Source organism: Pomacea canaliculata, linkage group LG4, assembly GCF_003073045.1.
Source record: "Pomacea canaliculata isolate SZHN2017 linkage group LG4, ASM307304v1, whole genome shotgun sequence".
Lineage (NCBI taxonomy): Eukaryota > Metazoa > Mollusca > Gastropoda > Architaenioglossa > Ampullariidae > Pomacea > Pomacea canaliculata.
Genome location: NC_037593.1, coordinates 27,071,792 through 27,091,432, shown reverse-complemented (window position 1 = coordinate 27,091,432; position 19,641 = coordinate 27,071,792). Strand labels below are relative to the sequence as shown.

At 38.6% G+C, this 19,641-nt stretch overlaps 1 protein-coding gene across 1 annotated transcript; it reads right to left on the bottom strand.

Moving 5' to 3' along the window:
• Positions 1 to 327: 327 nt before the first annotated feature.
• On the bottom strand, positions 328 to 11,943 carry LOC112561746 (transmembrane protein 248-like). Its single transcript, XM_025234408.1, has 8 exons — positions 11,781 to 11,943; positions 10,182 to 10,337; positions 9,792 to 10,018; positions 8,353 to 8,474; positions 7,860 to 8,001; positions 5,519 to 5,678; positions 4,924 to 5,064; positions 328 to 2,142 (listed from the first exon to the last, which is right to left on the bottom strand). The coding sequence occupies exons 2-8, from the start codon at positions 10,335 to 10,337 to the stop codon at positions 2,125 to 2,127; spliced, it is 966 nt and encodes a 321-aa protein (XP_025090193.1). The 5' UTR covers positions 11,781 to 11,943; the 3' UTR covers positions 328 to 2,124.
• Positions 11,944 to 19,641: the final 7,698 nt, after the last annotated feature.

Genomic DNA, 19,641 nt, shown 5'->3' with positions numbered 1-19,641 from the left:
TCTGAGCCAACATCCGAGACATGCCTTTATCCTCAAAGAAATGTCATCTTTGACCTCTGTAAACTGTGACTATTCTGTAGGCTACAAATGCTTCAACAAGGCTGTAGACTGCATGTATGCTGATGACATTCATACTGTTTTTGACATTAGTAGCAACACTAACAGGCATCACAATCAACTTATTGCTTTTGAGACCAGCTGTGTGTTTTCTTTTTTTTTTACAACACTTTTGAGCCTAATTTTGCTGGTTGGGAAAAAGTGCTATATAAATCAACTTTATTATTAATTAGTGGTCCTCCACAGCAACAAGTGCGAAAAATCTCTCCATTCAGATTGCAGTTCTTTAATAAATCTTACACCTATGATCTCCTTTGCACAGAGACATCATGCTACTGTAAAACGCAATGATTCAAAAGCCAATATACCTAACAGTCATCGGCTCTCTTTCCAAACTGTATGTCTCCAAGAAAGTTGTTCTTTGATGCTCTTTCATAACTGTGAGTCTCACAGCAAGAGATATTGGTTGTTAGTGGTGTTTGAATCTGTTGACAACTAAGACTACATCAGAGTGAGCTAGACCAGCCCTTTAAACTGCTTCAACACCCAGAGAAAATAATATGCCCAACTTATCTCAACCTGCAATGAACAATCCTCACCATCTTATCTTTGTGAAAGCAAAGAGTACTGTCTTAACTTTCAAAACAAAGCAGATTAAGATAAATCAATGAAAAACAAGCAAGCAAATACTATATAGGTTTGCATTTGTGTTGAGATGTAATCACCACATTCTGCACACTGCAAGTGCACATGCACACACACATGCTCATCTACTTCAAAAATAATGTCACAAAATTACATAAAGGGAACTTTCAAGACACAAAAACAAAGTCAAAGCTTTACAAATTACAAAAATAACAGTGAAAAGCTATGACCCTGTTTCACAACCAAAGACTGAAAAGATAAGACATATCTTTCTTCTCCACATGTGCATACATGCACACACACACACGTATTTGGATTTCACCAACAGAAAAAAATGTTTCACTTCTCTACATGCATGATGTGTATTGTTAAAGAAAATGGAATGTCAACCATAGTAAGCAAACCTAAAAGTTCATAAATATATCCAACAACCTAGACTGGGCCAAATTTAATAATCTAGTCCAAATTGAGATGCTTAACAGCTTAAGAAACAATTCTCTCCACCACTTACAACACAAAGCTTTAAAATGTCTGTGCACTTTTTATGAAAGATCTTATGTGAACCAATATATGCAACAGTATAGTAACAATACTGGAGTTAGTAAATGTAGATCTTTATTGATATATTGATTTCACTGCCAATTGCAAGTTCTAAAATTTATGATATATCTGGATGAAACCATATTATAATAGTACCAGATTCCTTTTCCTACCATTTACAAATGACAGAACAACAAGACTGTTCTTTAGTATATTTTAGTTATAATTTTGTGTCTGTCTACCCATCAAGATAACATGAAGCAGCTTACTTTGAAATTTGGTCTTATTTTAATGTGAAAGACATTCATTTTAAAATGACGCAAGTAACAGATGACCTGTTAAAATCAGCACTGCATCTGTTCAACCAGCTCTGGATACAGTGATTAACAAGATATCCATACTGTTAACAGCGACTAAAACAAATAATAAATTTGTACAGAGAAAAATGTATATAACTACCTATATAATTATATTAATGTCATAACTTATTTTGTATCAAAACATTCTTGTGCTCCTTTACTAATTTGAAATAGTGCATCCCTTCCAGATATTTCTACCACCTGTCTGAAATAAAATGGAGGTAGATGGTTTTATGATCATATCCTCCAAAATAATAAGGCAAACAGGGAGAAGTCTGCATAGGAAAGCAACATTTTAAAGTGTATGGTGCTCTTGTCATCATGCATGTCTGACAGTAAGACAGAAAGACAAAGCTTGGTACTTTCGTTGTGCCCTTTCTTCATACAGATTTTCCAACTTCTGTTCCAAGCCCTAGAGCTTCACATCAATGGAGATCCTTTTCAATGAAAATGTTGGGACAGAAACCATCTCTGCTGACAAGCTGTGATGATGAATCATTAACAGCACTTCCACACAAACTTCTTATACCTGAGATGGAACCTGCAAATAAAAAGAGTTAATCACTAATTCTCATTAACCATCATTAAAAAAAAATCACATATACCTGGCACACAGAATGGACAACACAGAAATTTCTTTTCGAGGGATGCAGTAATACACAGGCACTTAGCCTCTTTGTATTTTAATTTTTTATGACCTTACTGTAGTATATCACTCCGTCACGGACCAGTCCGTGCCTCCTTAGTTTTGGTTTTTTTTCCCATGATCCCGCCTTAGTTTGGTGGAAGGGGATGGAAGGTTGTCACTTGTGAATGTCCTAATGTTAGTGGAAATTGTGGGCCTCGTGATTTTTGGATACCCCATGAGTTTCGGACCTCACGAGCGAAGCATGTAGAGCTCACCCCGTGTCGATGGTGACAGAGGGTGTATATATAGAGAAGCGTAGAAAGGCTCAGGGGGGAGACACTTGTTTTTGGATTAACACAGAGAGTGTGTCCGTGAAGAAGCTGTTTGGAGGTGCGAGCGAGGTGTGTCGTGTACCGGAGACATTGTAGAGTCTCCAAGTTTCTGCTGGGAGCGGAGAGTGACTCTTCTGCTGTGTGCGGGGGAGTGCGGCGCCGGGCTCGGAACGGCTAGAGCAGGGGTCTCAAACACGCGGCCCGCGGGCCGAATGCGGCCCGCGAAACATTTTTGTGCGGCCCTCGGCCACGTCCGCGGTGTATATGTATGTTGTGCTTGGTGATTAACTCCCGCAGTGAAAATTACCCCCGTTATTAGTGACAGAGACAACGTCAACTTATTTTAATAAACTAAACTGCCTGTGCATGTAATAAACTACACTAAATGTAATTAATAATTATAAAAACTTTATTTTAGCATTTAACTGCAGTGACAGTAGTGTTCGTAAAATTTAATGAAAAAACATTTTCTTTTCGTGGTGCGGCCCGCTGACTGGCTGTTACTTTCCACTGCGGCCCACATGCTAATATGAGTTTGAGACCCCTGGGCTAGAGGTTTTGTCAGCCGGAGTCGACGTCGATGATGACAACACCAGTAACAGGAATGATGGTGGCCTGAGGAGAGGAACCCCCCACCATCTTCCGGAACAGCTTGAGGGCGTTTCGACGACAGAAGCGCCGACAGGAAGCCTGTCTTCAGCAACTCCACTGCTGTGTGCGGGGAGTAAGAGAGTGTCTTCAGCAACTCCACTGCTGTGTGCGGGGAGTAAGAGAGTATTCTGCAACTCCACTGCTGTGTGCGGGAGTAAGAGAGTGTCTTCTGCAACTCCACTGCTGTGTGTGTGGGGAACGACTAGCTCAGCGTGAGAAAGTCAAGAGAGACTTGACTAGTGAGAGCAGGTGCCCAGAGACTGAGTACCTTCGGCACCCATGGTGGAAGGGACAATGTGACGTTCATGCAGTTTAAAGGATGATCAGGGTAAGAGCTGTTTGAACTGTTAATAAGTAACTGAGACCCTTCGAGAAGCGAACTGAAAGACTCAGACATTTGTATTAAGTAGCGGTGCATGTGCACCCTTAGTCTGTGAAGTGCACCCGTAGTGATTTAAGGTGCTTGCTGAGCGTAGATTTAAACTGTTCTGGTTGAAACTTGTATGCATTGTATGTAGTGTGAAGTTTTGGTGTGTATTAACAAACCGACGTCCCAACCTGGAAGTGATCTCGTGTTTTTCATTTAAAAGAATGCGCAAGTCCGACGTCAGGTCGTGACACACTCAAAGTGTTCATCCCTCGTGAAATGAGAAACAGGCTGTACTACAATGTATCTGACCAAGCCTCTATTGAGAGGTAGCTCTGCATATCTGGCTTGAGTAAAGCAATCTTCATTAAATGCAGATAGAAGGAAGAGTACACTCTACTATGACTATATCAAAATATATTGACCGAATCTTCTAAGCTAGCCTACTAAAATAAAACAACAAATTCCCTACTTTTGGTCTAATATATGAAGAAATACCTACATCTACATCCCTCATCTGTCTTCTATATGTATAAGTATGATCCTTAGTGTTCAAAATATTTTCATCAACATTTAAAAACACACCATATTATGATGACAAAATTACAGTTCACATATGTACGTATCTCCTGTCCCCAGCATCTTATATGGATCAAAGGGCTTTACACACATAAACAAAGGTGCGCAAAAACAAAGAGAGACATCACACAATGTCCTGATAGGCATGTAAGCATGACTAAGGTGACCAGACGTTTCGGGGGTGAAAGCGGGACACATGCCGATGATGGTGTCGTCACCGTCAAAGAACGCAGAGAAAAATGATTTTTAAAGACAACCAGAACATTTAATGGACTTGCCAGAAAGACAGAAAGCAGGACATTGGGCATCCCGCCCGATGAGCAGGCGGGACAAGAGGTAAAAAGCGGGACTGTCCCGCCTAAAGCGGGACGTCTGGTCACCTTAAGCATGACTGCACAAAACACACAAAAACGTGCACACAACACATAAACATAAAACTATGCGCACACACATGGTGTAAACAGGTGTCAGAGGTATTTTGAATTCAAGATTCAGACCCATGACACCTGATTCTCACTGTCATGGTAACAGATGGTTTAGCCAATGCAACATCAATGACTATAAATTTTAAAATATATATATACACCAAATTTCTTTAAAGTGTACTATTCATTAGATTAAATTTTACAATGCATTATTACTACATTTATTACAAGTTTATTATTAGGAGCTGCAGTAAACTTATTCAAGAGCTAAATGCCACATTTTGAAGTGGCCTTAAAAAAGGCATACAGATGTACAGCTGATCTATGCACCATTCCTCACCTTCTCTGCAACGTGAGCATGAAATGCCTTGACCTTGGCAGGGTGTCCCTTGATCAGACCATAACAAAAGAGAGTGATGACCATCACAAAGAGAAAGTAGCTGGTGTGCATAAGGTGAAGATTAATCAGGGAGCGGTCTTGCTGTATGTACAAAGCACACCATATGCACAAGTTGAGAAAGTTCATGAGCCAACAATACATTTTAAAAAAAAACGAGTATATAAGTATGGTTTGCCTCTCTCTTTACTAAAGCATTTTAAAAGTTCTCAGAATATGGCACAGTTTTGCTATACGCCATAGTAACATATTTCAGGATAAGGCTTTAATTTTCGCAGGTTTCTCAAAGTTCTGCTGATCCTTTTCTCTAAAAACCTCTTAAATAATTCAAAAACTTTGGAAATTCTATCTCCCACCATGCTACTTTGCGAAAAAAAAAAAAAAAAGGCCATTCATAAAAACTAAATAAGTTCAGATAACAAATGCAGAGAAAATAAGTTGAATAGAAAGATTTTTTAAAAGTTGCCACAGAAACTTGAAAATAGTAAATGACAGTGGTTTCACTTATTCTGACATCGCATATAAACAAACAACTTACCAGTGAGAGCATGACTGTGAGCTCTGGGTCGTAAGTGTGGCTCAGAATCAGAGGAGAGGCATTCCGGCACTGATGAAAGCCATGCACGACCTCCAGGTGAAAGTGGCCATCTGTTCCAAAGTCCAACTCTCGAGGGCAGGACTCATCATCACGAGGGCGTCTGTGTACATATCAAGAAACAAGTATTGATGAAAAGATGAAGTGTTGCTGGCAGATGTAGAAATAAGGAGACATGAATAAAAAATATGGACCAAAAAGTGTGTACATACAAAAATCAATGTGTCAACTCTTAAGCTAATAAAAGGCTCATTTTATGTTGTACTAAATATAATGAAGTACAAATATACTGTGGAAGCTTAAAGACAGATTTAACCTATTTTTATGCATGCATGGATTCATTTGAAGCATTTGTAAGAGAAAAACAGATTTGTTTTTCAGCATTTAGCAACTGTAAAGAGTCTAATCTACATTTTTAATGTTGTATCTAGTTTCTCACACAAATTTGTGCAGGTAGTCCACAATTTCTGAAGCAGATTGACCATGTGTTCCCAGCAAGAGATTACTTAAGTAATTAAAAGGGACTGTGCACAGGCTTTTAGGGAAGTATTGTGCAGGGTAGGTGGCCTTTAGTGACCGAAGCAAGCCAAGCGTGAGCAGTTGCCCAGTGCATATACGAATGATACTGTGAGAGATGGACAGTCTGGAAAGTTATATCTGGTGGCTAGATGGGGAAAAAATATTTGAGAGCTCATCAATGATCAAGTGAGGACAATGGTCAGGTGGGGTGTGGTCTTTTCTTTTTCAAGCTGGCTAGCTGATGATTAGTTAAAGGGTGCTGTTCATCGAATGATATTCTGGGTTTTGTGCGTGCGAATGAATGAAATTTAGTAAGGAAACGAGAATGTTGCAGGATTTCTCAGCATAACATCAGTGTGAGGAGAACCTGACATTGCTAACTTGTTGAATTTTACAGTCTAAGCAATGTTCTTATCTACATGACTGGAATGTGGAATTAGTGTTTTATGCTAACTAGCAACTAGCAACTAAGGCTATATCACAGCAAAGCAGCCAGCCCTGTAAACAGATGCCACATGAAGAGAAAGAACAGTGTGACCAAGACCAGATCTGAGCCCAGGACTAGAGGGAAAAACATGTAGTCTCTCAAAGATCATGTGCTCTGTATAACAAGAACACTTCCTACTTGCTCTTACTCCCTGAAAAACACCTATCAGATTCTGAGGTTGTGCCACGTTGAAAGTTCAACATGGCTGACGGTGTTGGTCTGAGCTATGGACCTGTCCATGCAGATTTCTGCCTGAGCGATAAGGTTGCCAATATGGACAGTGTTTTTACAAAATATAAGCACATCCTCTGTAAATAATGTTGTTCTTACACAAGAGATCAATTGCAACCACCATAATTGCAGTTTTTGCAAATAAGTATTTTTTTTAAAGCTGAAAAATTTATGCCAGAGTACAGCAGGATTAGGTTTATTTGTCAATCATGCAACATGTTACACAAGTAGACCTGATGAAATCTTTGTTTTTTTGGTTTTTTTTATTGTTGGTAGCTATTATGAGCTGGTAGTCATATGATGATAGAAGACGGCTTTATGTAACATGTATCCAATAGGTTTGACACATATAAAAGCCAAACTTGTTATTTTGAATTCGTGCGTTTAAGGTTAACTAATAATCTTGAGCTGTTTATTTTGTTTGCCTGAACTAGGAGCAACCAATAGTTGCAAAATGCTGTCATTGTTACCTTCACTTGTCATAAAAAATGGCAATCTTACAAAGTTGGAAAAAAATTCTCAAAATGTAATGAAAACACAGCTTTGTATCTTTAAAGTAGTGTATCTCTACTTCTAAAATGATTTTTATTGCTTTTCTTGTACGTCACAGAAACATACATTTCAAAGTAATATTCAGGAAATAAAATTCTGAATATCACTACCGACTGCCAAAACAGGTACTGAAGACCTTTGCTATGGTGGATGCATTTCCAAAATGCCTGAAAATTTCCAAAACTGAAATGTCATTCAGACACAGATATTTACACTTTTTACCATACCTTGACTTCAGACCTCATTGATACCTGTTATAAGCATTATCCTTCCCATGCAAATACAATGGCACACACCATCACATACATGGAAATCTACATAAACTCCACTGTCATGCTTTCTCTTTATGCAGATTTGAACCAAAATAACAGCTCATAAAATTAAAGACTAAACTAACAACCAATCACAAACCCGCAAAGAAAAAATTGTGGAAAAAAGAACAGTAGTAGCATCATATGTTGCACAGCAAGACATACATGTGTAAGATATACTGACTTGGTATGGGGGAAGAAGGAAGGTGGTGCTGTAAAGGTGACGCAGGACCTCAGAGCATAGCAGTTGCTATGGGAGCAGCGTGAGCTTTGCTTCAAAGATGGCAATACAAGAGTAACATTGGCCTCAAGATTTTTTCTGCGACCTGTCAAGAAAACAGTTAAATCAGGTTCTAATAACAGCGAATCCATTTAGTCTTTCTAGTCATTTTGTCACTATTTTGTTGGAATTTATTCCTCCTATATATGACACTGGTCCATGATAGTAGGCATAAGTTATAAATTCAATTCAGATTATACACTATTAGTAATAATAAATATATGGTCTTAAGCATAAATTCCTTTCTCTAAAATGAATTGTAGACCAAGAAAACATTCTCCCTGGAAGTTCTACATATTTACCGGTGAGGTTGTAGGTCACAGCACAGTAATATTCGTAAACTCAAGTGCATTCCACAAGTGAAGCAACGCAAAACACAAAATCTTCCCTAACCTACCAGTCAGGCCTATCTGATGTCCACGTAATGACGTGTTGATGATGGTAAGATTGTGGAATGAGGTCAGATTTACTAGCTTGTAGGTCGCATAGATTTTCACATCAAGCCGCATAGTGATGTTTCTATTAATAAAAAAAAAAACGTGAAAAAATACAAAATAATTATTTATCTGGAAAGCATATGAAATATTTAAGTTGTTGCAATAATTTTTATAAACATATCTTCCTGAAACAAAGCATTCAGCTTCATGGAAAAATGGACAAACCCACATTCAGAAGTGAAAAAGATAAAGAGTACCATGTTAACAGTCATTACGTAAATTTGAATAAATCTACAATTAAAGGATGCTGACAAAGTCAAGCTAGAATACTATGCAATTAAACAAGTTAAGTTCATTTTCTGTTCTTTTATCAAATATATACAAGCTTGTGACAAAAGTTTGCCTCTGGCATACAGATTGCTTACAACATCTTTTTGTTTTTCTTGGTTGAACCTGAAACTACATCAATGGACGAATAAGGGTTTCAGGCGATACATATAATAATACTGGCTTTCTGTGTGTTGTTGTTGCATGTTTTGTGTGTTTGAATGCGTCAATTGTGTCATCAGCGATGAAAAACCAAAGCGCCAGTCAAGGTTGCATCATGCTTCATGTAAATTCTATTCACACTACAAAGGTTCAAACATTCAGGGTGCACTGAAAATTCTCACCTAACTAAGTTCTACAATTTCCCACAAAGTATTTGTCAACATATTACTAACAAAAATTAATGCGATCTAGTTCATACTTACAGTTATGATGGTACTTTGTCCCTAAATCACGAAAACTTTGATTACCAAAATAATCACTTTTGTCTTGTAGATGACAGACGTTGTGGGTAAAAAATGGTTTTCCAAAAACTAATTTTATTAAATATCTGCTAAGAATCTCAGAAACATGACCAGATTTACAACAATATATAAATTTTGCTTGAAACTGAACGATTTTGTCTAATCGTCACAACCGTAAGATTTCACTGCCACTCTGTTAATGTGCCTTCTTTTTACAGATGAGCAGTTATCTTTTTAACTACATTTATGGACACATCATGCCACATACTTTTAACAAATATAGCACACAAAAAAAACAACAACAAACAAACAAAAAAAACAAGGGCATTAAAATTAATTTTATGACACGACCCATTTTAAGGGTCGAACTTTTGTCACAGGCTCATATTTTATGATTGAAAACTATGCAACAGTATTATAATTTATTTATTACTCCCATCAATTAAATGGTTTGGGTTCTCAAGATATTAACAGTACTAGCAAATTGAAACAATGCACTATGCCCAAAGCTAAAAATATTATTTTTCAATTTAAAGTAAAACAGCTTAGTTTTTCTGACATGCCAAAAACCTTGTCATCACTACAGTACACATGACAAAGAAACTAACACAAGCTGATCAGCTGTTGATGGAGTCACTGTTGTAGTTGGTGCAGACACAGGTATCACTGGTGAAGGATCTTCATCTTGTGCCCGAGTTTTGTGTATGTTGAGCAGGTGATTGATAAGGGGCTGATCAGGACGCTGTGTTGGCAAAGAAAGGCCAACAGCCTCTTCTGTATAACTGACCACACAGAACTCAGTCTCTTGAAGTCCATCCAGAAAAGTGTTCCAGTCCTGACAAAAAAAAAATCCAGATACATCAAATTATGTCTGTTGATTGTGAAATTTCAACAGACATAAAAATCATCAATGTAACATATTCACGCCAATATCATTGTTTTTAAATTCTTCACAGAGCAAATGCCACATCTCAATATGATTGCTTTATAGGACATACCTCTGTTACATCTGGATTTGGCATGTCCTTTATCTTGATAATATATGCAAAAGTGATAAGAGCCACAGCAAATGAGCCAAGGCAAATCATAAAAATCACCAGTGGAGGCCTAGACACAAAAAACCCTCGCAGGTTTTCTACAATGATCATCACCATCTGCAAGTAGATAAACAGATAAACAGATATGCTTCATGCATTTATAAGCACTATTGCATACACCTACACCTCTTTTCCCCTCCACACCCATATGTATGCACAAAATTACAGTGCAATAAAACAATTATCAACCATAGCATACTGAGGATTTTTGGCTTTAATTGCAGTAAAAGATTTTCTACTTTAGCTGCAGTAAAAGAGCAAACAATGATAATAGAGAAAGAACCTATCAAAATGCATATGCAGTTAAGAACAGCCAAACTGGATTCATTACTTCTATCACTACAAGTTCGTGCTATTACTTCTATTTTTTAAGAAGAAAGATTTTTATCGTGGTACTTGTTATTTTTATGAGTGTATGATCATTGGCATGGTGATCTGTGCATTAGCAGCTATTCTGCACCATTCCTACCAAGTATACTGTGGTTTTTCACAGAAATAAAGCAGAAGTTGCTTAGTGCTAAAAGGAATGCACATTTCTTGAAGGTAACAGCAAATAATTTTTTCTTATTTAAAAATTTTTTTTTTACAAATTTTGCTTACTGATCTGCAATGAGGTTCTCAGTGTATTTATGAAAGCATTTTTGTGCATGAAACACATCAACGGGCTCTGAAGCTTTCTAAAATATCTTTCCTTTTTATCATACCTTTCGTCACTATTAATCATACTCTAGCTCTTCCACTGCACCACTAAGTAATTACAAGCTTAAAAGTGGAGGAAGTAAACATACGACTAGCATTTGCAATACTTCGACTTCAGTTTGTTGATTGTTTGTTGTTTTTTAAAGAGGGAGAAGCATTTGATTCATAAAAAGTCTTTGGTTACATAAAATCACCTCAGCCAGATCTGTTGTTTCTATTATTCCAAGCGAAAGTTTCATGACTTTAAATAAAGGAGAGTAAAAACCACAGTATGTCCTGTCTCGTCACAAGCCCTTCCCCCCCCCCCCACACACACACACGCGCGCGCGCGCGCGCACACACACACACATACAACATATATCAACAGACAAAAATAACACAATTCCCCATTACTTGCAGAGCAACACACTTTGGAGAACCCCTGGTACTATTTACTCATCTGATACGTTTCCATGATATTGCAACTTAAAAAATCTTATGTGCATGCAGAACCAGTGAAACATATATCACGAACTAATATACACGTCCTTGCATATATGATGTAGCAATCATATTAATTTACATGACCTATTCTGGGTTACCAAGTATCATAATTTTTGCATATGTTAAATCAAATGCACCAAGTTTTGCCTTATCACTCCTTATTTCACACGGTTGTTAATTACGCTCATCTGAACTGTGATTTGGCTTTTAGCTTTATTAAAGTTTTAATTTTTGTTTCAAATCTGTTTCCTCGTATTGTAAACACAACTGTAAACAGCAATAATATACTTGCATTTTTAAATGATGAAAATAACTTACTTTCTTTGAGCCAGCTAATTTATCGAAAATATTTTCTGAATGTGTATTTTCCTAGAAGAAATGAATCACTGGCACGGCGCTTAATCATCAACACGTATCACCAAAACATTTTCTTGTCTTGCAACCCATGTTTCAAATCTCGTTGCCCAACGTCGAACGAGACATGCATTCGGTTAACTTCGGCTCTTTCCGGACTCGCTCGTTTTTGGCCACGACAACGATCACTATTGTTTTATCTTCCTAATTTAGATATATCGCTGTCAAGATGCTAAAGCTGGAACTCTAGACCATGATAGACCATATACTTTAAATAATTTTATATATTCATAAAAAATTGTCTTCATCGTGTACACAGTTCGTACAGGGACGTATATTAATTAGTTCGTGGTTCGTGATGCACACGCAGTCACGCAGTGATGGATTTATCTTTCTTCAGTAGGGCCTTAGCCCCTTTTAAAACAGTGTAGTATGTATAACAATAACACATTTACATAGTATGATAAAGCGTATTTTAAATCTATGCAGCGTAATATACAATTAAAGTCCTACCATTTATGGCGCCTATATATATACAGTATAGCTTTTTTTCTGGCCTCAAATAATACATTATAAAACAAAATACACATTTTTCTGTATTCAACTTCATTTTTTTTAAAGATAGAAAGCAAAATTTCTGAAGCTACTATAATATATACAGTATTGACAATAAATTTTAGTCTCAGCTTATAATGCTATATATATAAGTTATATAGGAATGGGCAGACAAGCGCAGATCAATAATAATATTAATGTCATTTTCCCTAAATAGTACATTGGATTATCATATCGTGACGAGCAAATTTAGTGTATAATCATTCTTTTCTTGTGATGATTAAATGTAGATGATCTCAGTTTATATATATATCTCGATCATAATCACATTTATCTACATAAAGAGACAATTAAAAGAGAGGGTATAGGAGGAGGTTTGCGTAAATCGAGTGAATATTAATAATATATATATACAATTTATGTAGCGCAGATCACGTTCATGAAGGAGTGTGTGTTCGGTGGTCGACACAAAAAGTAAGTTAATGTGTAATACGTGAAGGAATAGAAATAGAAACGGTAAGGATGAAGTACAAAAGACACAGATAAAAGAGAGTAAGGTCGAAGAGTTAACTTTAAAAAAAAAAGAAAAAGGTAATCAACAAAGCACGGGCTTGTATAAAGACTCGATACAATTAAGTCCGTGAACAAAAGGGATCTCGGCAGGACAGACTAGTAAAGACATATTAAAGCAGAGAGAGCGAACAAGCGACACACACACACAGAACATGTGTTTAGGACTAGTGCTCATGGAATGTGTTTTAATTTAATTTGCGTTTAAACTACTCAGATGGGTGGGTTGTGGGGCGGATATAACAGGGAATTAAGGCGGAACCAATTTAAGGTGTACGTAAGAAGAGTGAGACTTTTTGCATGCTTTCAAGGTGATTGAAGGTGGCAAAATGCATGGGAACACGCTATAGCAAAAGTGATATCGTTTTAGTTAGAATGTATATAGAATGTCGATCTGTATATAACGTTTTCCATCTCTTCAACGCGTGTCGCTTTATGCATTGTGATTCACTGCAGGTGGTTTAACGAAATGATCAAGTTACGAAAATAAGCAGATATACCACCCTTCTGCTTTTTCATTACAATAGGAGGCATTAATTCTTCATATTAATTTTGTTAAATGCTGTTCTTCAATGATCTAAGCGGAACGCAACATTCATCACCCTATCTAAGGACGGCAGCGCCACGTCAGACATCTGGTATTAGGAATCACAACAGCAACAGCGGTGATGGCTAAGCTGGATATAGGAGCTGGCATTAGGCTTACTTCCAATTACAAACTGTGCAAATCCCTGGTAGTACCGATCCTGCTCTACGGATGTGACACGCTGACTCTGCTCGCCGAAAAGAAAGGGATAATCCAGGCATTCTGAGGAGACTGCCCGGGAACATAGAACCAACGACTTTGTAAGAAACAAGATTGCCACACTCGTAAGACACTATAGGAAACCTCTATACTTTAAACAGTCAAGAGACTTAAGCTGGTCTTCTTTGGCCATGTAACCCGGCTTGACATTGTCAAAGGTTGTCCTTCAAGGTACCACGTGAGTAGTCAAAGCCGCGGTGACCAAAGAAAGAACTGGCTTACGAAGACTGGACTGGTCGTCCTGTACTCTGTGTACAGTTCGAACTATCTGTCAGTCTGTTGGTAAGCTCTTGCACTTCTTTCATTGTTAGTACCTGCTAACAGATATATGTCGTCTGCAAAGCATATAGGTACCAGACTCTGTCGAGTACCTTTTAAAGTCAGTGAAGTTGTGGCAGAAGTCGCGCTAATGCTGAAGATGCTTTTCTATATAAGGATGCGGCAGTTGAACATCTGCTCAACTGTGCTTCTACGTGATCTGAAGCCATTTTGTTCTTCCGCTAACAATTCCGTTGTGGTGGTGCTGCTACGGGTTTTTTGAAAAGGATAATTAACAACAATAAACGAACTTTCTCAACCTACGAATAGGAGAATTGTGGTTCTTTGGTGACTCTACCTCTGAAAGCTCTGTACTGACATCGCATGGCTCCCTCCACTTCGCAGATCAAGAAGGAGAGGACGCAGAGGCGGTGTGAAGCGGAGACTCAAGAAGTTTTGTCTGGACGATCGACGCAGATCTCCACCTCTTCCTTCTATCCTGCTCTCCAATGTCCAGTCGATTCGTGGCAAGATTGATGAGCTTGAGGTGTGGATACACAACTTTCGATTGCACAGGGATACTGTGTTTGTTGGCGTTTACGGAAACATGGCTACACGACGGTGACGCTGATCTAGACATCGCTGGCTTCTCTGGCCCGTTTAGATCTGATAGATCTGCTGCAGTTACTGGCAAGGCGCGTGCGCGGCGGAGTGTGTTTCTATGTCAACAACAGGTACTGTACAACGGTTATTCTTCGTGAAAAGATGTGTACTTGTGACCTTGAACTTCTCACAATTTCGCTTCGCCCATTTTACCTCCCGAGAGAATTCCCCCAGCTGTTTTTCACGCTTGTGTATATATTTGGTGGAGTCATCGCGCATTGAGCGCATCTTTGTGATGCGGATACTGGCGCGCTATAAAACTACATCATCATCATCAGCTCAGTTACAAGTTTCCCTGTCACTGACTCCACAATGTTTAAGCTAATTTAGGTTGTTTTATTTTAAATTATTCAGTGGTCGTGTTGTTATCTGAAATGAAGACCAATTAGACCAGGCAAAAAGAAATTTTAAATCATTTCCTTGTTATTAACCATCTTGTACAACCAGACGTCCTTTGTTTAACGTTCTGTTCGATCGCCTATCAAATCAAACAACTATAGTTGGTCGAGAACAAATGAAGATGTGATGCTATTTTGGTGTAATTCTCGGCCGTTCCACTTGCGGAATCTTGAATATTGTAACTGAGAATTTAAGCGTTGAATGGTATACAGCCGGCTTTAGAACATAAATTGTCAAGCTCGCGTTCACGTGATCAAGCACGTTAAACAAACAGGTTGTTTCCAACATCTCGGCCAAGGACAGTTTAACATCTGCAACACAAGCATTTCTGTTTACATGCCGTGTCATGACGACGCAACAACGGAAGAAAACGCGAGATATTCGGTGGTTTTTTTCTTTTACATTTCGGGTAAGGAATCATCATGCACGAACCAAGACGATCCCATTGCAGTGCACTTGGCTTCTGTAGTTATATTGCGAACTTTTCCGTTTGGTAGTCGATGTATTTTAAAATTTCCCTTTGCAGTATTTGCTTAAATTTTTACTCTGTATCTCATCACACAGAAGATTGAGTTACCCATTCTTTTTCTTCTATCAGAAAACTTCATGTCACTATTCTCTTCAAAAAGGTGCTGTTTGATGATATACGTGAAACAGCGAGAAAGGACTTTTAGAATCAGGTGTGGATTTGTATGCGATTATATATATAATTAACCAAAAAAAATGTAATCTAATTAGGATTTAATGTAATGGATATATTTATATGGTGCGTTGTGTTTATGATTGTTTTTATCCGTTTTATTAACCATCCTTTTGTCTACCTGTATCTCTGCCGATGTGAAGAAATAATATTAACCATGATTAACCCATAGACGCTTTTTCTCGAATCCCTCTCTCTCTCCTCTAAGTAGTTTATTTCTCTCTCTCTCTCTCACTCACTCACACACACACACAGAGCACGCATGCACGTACGCTCGAACAAACATCCTTCCCTCACGTTATCAACCATGGACGTGTGTAGGTGGACTGCTGTCTGTCTGCCAAGACCAACGCTTAGCCTCTTGCGAAGTTCTTCGCTGTTAGTCTCGGCGAGCCTAAAAAAAAAAGTGAACTAAACCGGAAGCTTTGTAGTCTCATGTCTCGTTTTAGTAGTTAATCTGAAATGTGAACAAACCGGAAGCTTTGTTTACAACTGCCTCGTTTTAGTAGTTAACTGGGGAAAAAAAAAATCTTCTGACAGCAGTCCAGTAATATAAGTTCGTGGTAATACGATATAGGGATTTCTATTTATTACTTTTTTTTAACATAACAAAATGAAATCTTTTCGAAACAATCGATCGTGTTTCTAGTCATGTTAAATCTAGTTCAACCTTTAAAAACGAAGGAGTGGTTAAGTTACCTCCGGGTTAGATTTGATTTACATCGTTGCGGGAAACAGGCGCAGAGCTAAAGGGGATCGGTTTGTAATCTAGAGGTCCACGTTACGGCTACGGAAGGCTTGCTGGGGGGTGGTAGGATTAGGGGTATTGAGGGGAAGGAAACGCAAACCTGCGGGTACATACGTATACATCTACCCTCTCTGTCCGTCTTCTACTTCATACTTATGACGCTCTGTAAATGTTCCACAGCAAACGTTGATACTACTGAATACATAATTACTTACTAATTTGCATAACAATTACTCGGCTAAAAAAGTATGCACTTACGCACTCACGAACCCCATGGTCATGTGTTATTTTGTAGAGGCATTTACCTCAACCAGGAAGAACGTCGTGTCAGAATGTGTGTGTGTGTGTATACATATACACAGTATATTTATATATATAGAGAGAGAGGTAAAGGCCTTACAGTGGCACATTAAATAGGTTAGCGTTAGCTTTAGTATGTGGTCAAAAGTTTACTCCCGTCATCAAAAGACTGACACTAAGAAAAGTAGTCTCACATTTAAAGGTACAATATGACTACATGTATTACTGCAACTATATCGTGTACTGCCGCTGCAAATAATAATAATCGTCGTCGTCGTCGTCGTCGTCGTCGAGAAACACCATTAAAATAAGGAGCAGCCCAAGATAAATTGTTTTTCCTTAGGATGCGGTGTCACCTTAATGTTCAGAGAACAAAGCCTTAACTCAAAACAGAAAAGAAGATTGATCTTGTCGGCTTTAAACTGCCCTAGAACATATCAACAAGCTAACAGTTCACGCCCAGTGAGTTCACAGATAGAAGGCGCTCTCTTTAGGCAGAGTACGCATCCAAAGCAAACAGCGAACGTGCTGTCTGTCTCTGTCTTTTCTTTCTCTCTGTCTCTGTCTCTGTCTCTCTCTCTCTCTCTCTCTCTCTCTCTCTCTCTCTCTCTCTCTCACACACACACACACATAAAAAAACAAGTTAGAAAGAAACACATGCGTTCCAATCTAAGAAATACGATCGTTTCTAAAGTTCAATCTGATTTTAGTAACAAAGCTACGAGGATGTACGCAATCTTCAGCAGCAGTGTCTCGTGTTTACAAACAGCGTGCGAGGGATACATATATATAAATGTAATAAAACACATACACGCGCGCGCACACACTCGCATATATATATATGGGGAGAGAAAATGCATGAACAAACATTATACTTGTCATACATAACTATACGGCCTAGATATGTCACCGTCAACACGATCTCTCTCGATTAATGTCAAAATCAAGGACGAAGAATTTTTGCCGAACCCGATATGGCCTCCTCCTCCCCTCTCTTTTTCTCATCCCTCCCTTTACTCTTCCTTTCTTTGTCTCTCTTTTTCTTCCTGGAGGCGGAGAAGGGTTTGTACCTGTGTGTGTCGCGGAGGAGGTGGGGATGCTATATCAGTGGTCTGTAGATTGGTATCGGCACAGGATAATGTTGCTGAGACTGCATGTATTGAAAGTCGAAGACACACAAACTGTCGCCGTATTGTTTTCACTGGCTGAAGGACAGAGGGGAAAAAACACTGTATTCTAGGACCTAGGTGAACGAGCACGTACAGCGGAAACAGCCCTTCTTCCTCTGCTCGCAGTTCTCGCAGCATCTGGGTTTGCCTCTCCGATGTTGATACGATTTACATATAATGCACTCCTCATCTCTTTGTTTCAGATGATGTCCAGTTTGTCTTGCCAGGACCACATAATAATAGGTCGTGCCTGTCCTTGCTTTTGAGGACCATTCTTGCGCTTTCTACCAAGTCTGTGTGCATTCACTATCAGTATCCTGACACGTGCGTTCAGGAGTATATATTTGTTTAGGTCAGGTTAACCCTAACCCTGTATTTGTTTTAAGATATTGATGACAAGCCTATGGCAGGAATCCCGTGATTCATTATCTGTCTTAGCTTCACCATATAAGATAAAATTTTCTCTTCCTGAATAGATTTCGCATCTTTCAATTCTTTCTTGTATAAAGTTGACTTTGTCCTTCCTTTGGTTGTGTTCTTCTTTTATAGTTTCTATATCTTTTGTGTTCTTGTTTACACATTGTTGGATATTGTCATTGCTGTCCTTGTATTTTGCACACAACAAATTTGATATAAAGGTCATCTAGTACTTTGTGAAACATTGTCGTGATTGACATACCTGCATCACTCTCCTCATCTCTGTCCCTTACGCTCTTTGTCTTCTCTGTTATCGTTTTGTTTGTTTTAGGTCCAGGGTTCAGTTAAACGTCTGCATGAACAAGGTTCATCCAGGAGGGGGAGAGGGGAATGGGTGCATACGAGTATTCTATCAAACGAAAAACAAAATAAACAGGGCATAGCGTATATGGTCTGAACAACTTTGTTTTCGTTCGATGGGAAGGGGGGTGTCTAATGAACATAAACTTAAAGAGAAACTATATACAAATATATAAATAACTACAAATAAAAAGCTAGATAAAAAAGGTCGAGACTGCCGGAGCAGGACTCAACTGTCACCTTCTTCCACACTGCTGAGCCTAGCAACACATCTTTCAAGAATGGCATCTCGATCAGGACGTACAAAATCCAGCAGGACTGAATCAGCAACAGGAACTCGATCAGGCCAGCCAGACGTACAGCCGCTCACACACTGTTGTGACCAGGTGGAGGCATGCACTCATCATCTTTCTCCCTGAATCTATACTCCGTCATGCTTCAGAAACATCCGTGTGTGCACTCCGTCAAATGATGGTCGTAAATATTTTCATGGACTGCGTGCACTGTAAAGGATGCGAGCATATCCAGTTTTCCCATCAATACATAATTGCTATATATTCCTGTCATCGTATAATCACTGGGGTCGATACATGCACGGACAATATACGGTCAAAGTGGTTGGGACACGTGAGCGGACGACACACATCCACTTATTGATGCAGGATGGAAAAGAGGAGGCTAGATGACAGAGGCATTCATGATCCCATATCTCGGTCTCCCCAAACCTAACTTCATCATCATCACCCTCACGAACAACGAGTATAAATGACATGCCTGAAAAGTTACCGATGCCTTCGATGGCACCGTTTTGACCGATCTGTCGACACAATCGTTTGTTACACATAAAATAGGCTAACTTTGAAGTACCGTATAATTTCAGT

What these genes read in the sequence shown, in the direction of transcription:
- LOC112561746 (XM_025234408.1), bottom strand. Translation starts at nt 10,337, where the DNA reads ATGGTGATGATCATTGTAGAAAACCTGCGAGGGTTTTTTGTGTCTAGG. An exon ending in CAAATCCAGATGTAACAGAG is followed by an intron (nt 10,019 to 10,181) that starts GTATGTCCTATA and finishes TTTTTTTGTCAG; the next exon opens with GACTGGAACACTTTTCTGGA. An exon ending in TCACAGTCATGCTCTCACTG is followed by an intron (nt 5,065 to 5,518) that starts GTAAGTTGTTTG and finishes TTGTACATACAG; the next exon opens with CAAGACCGCTCCCTGATTAA.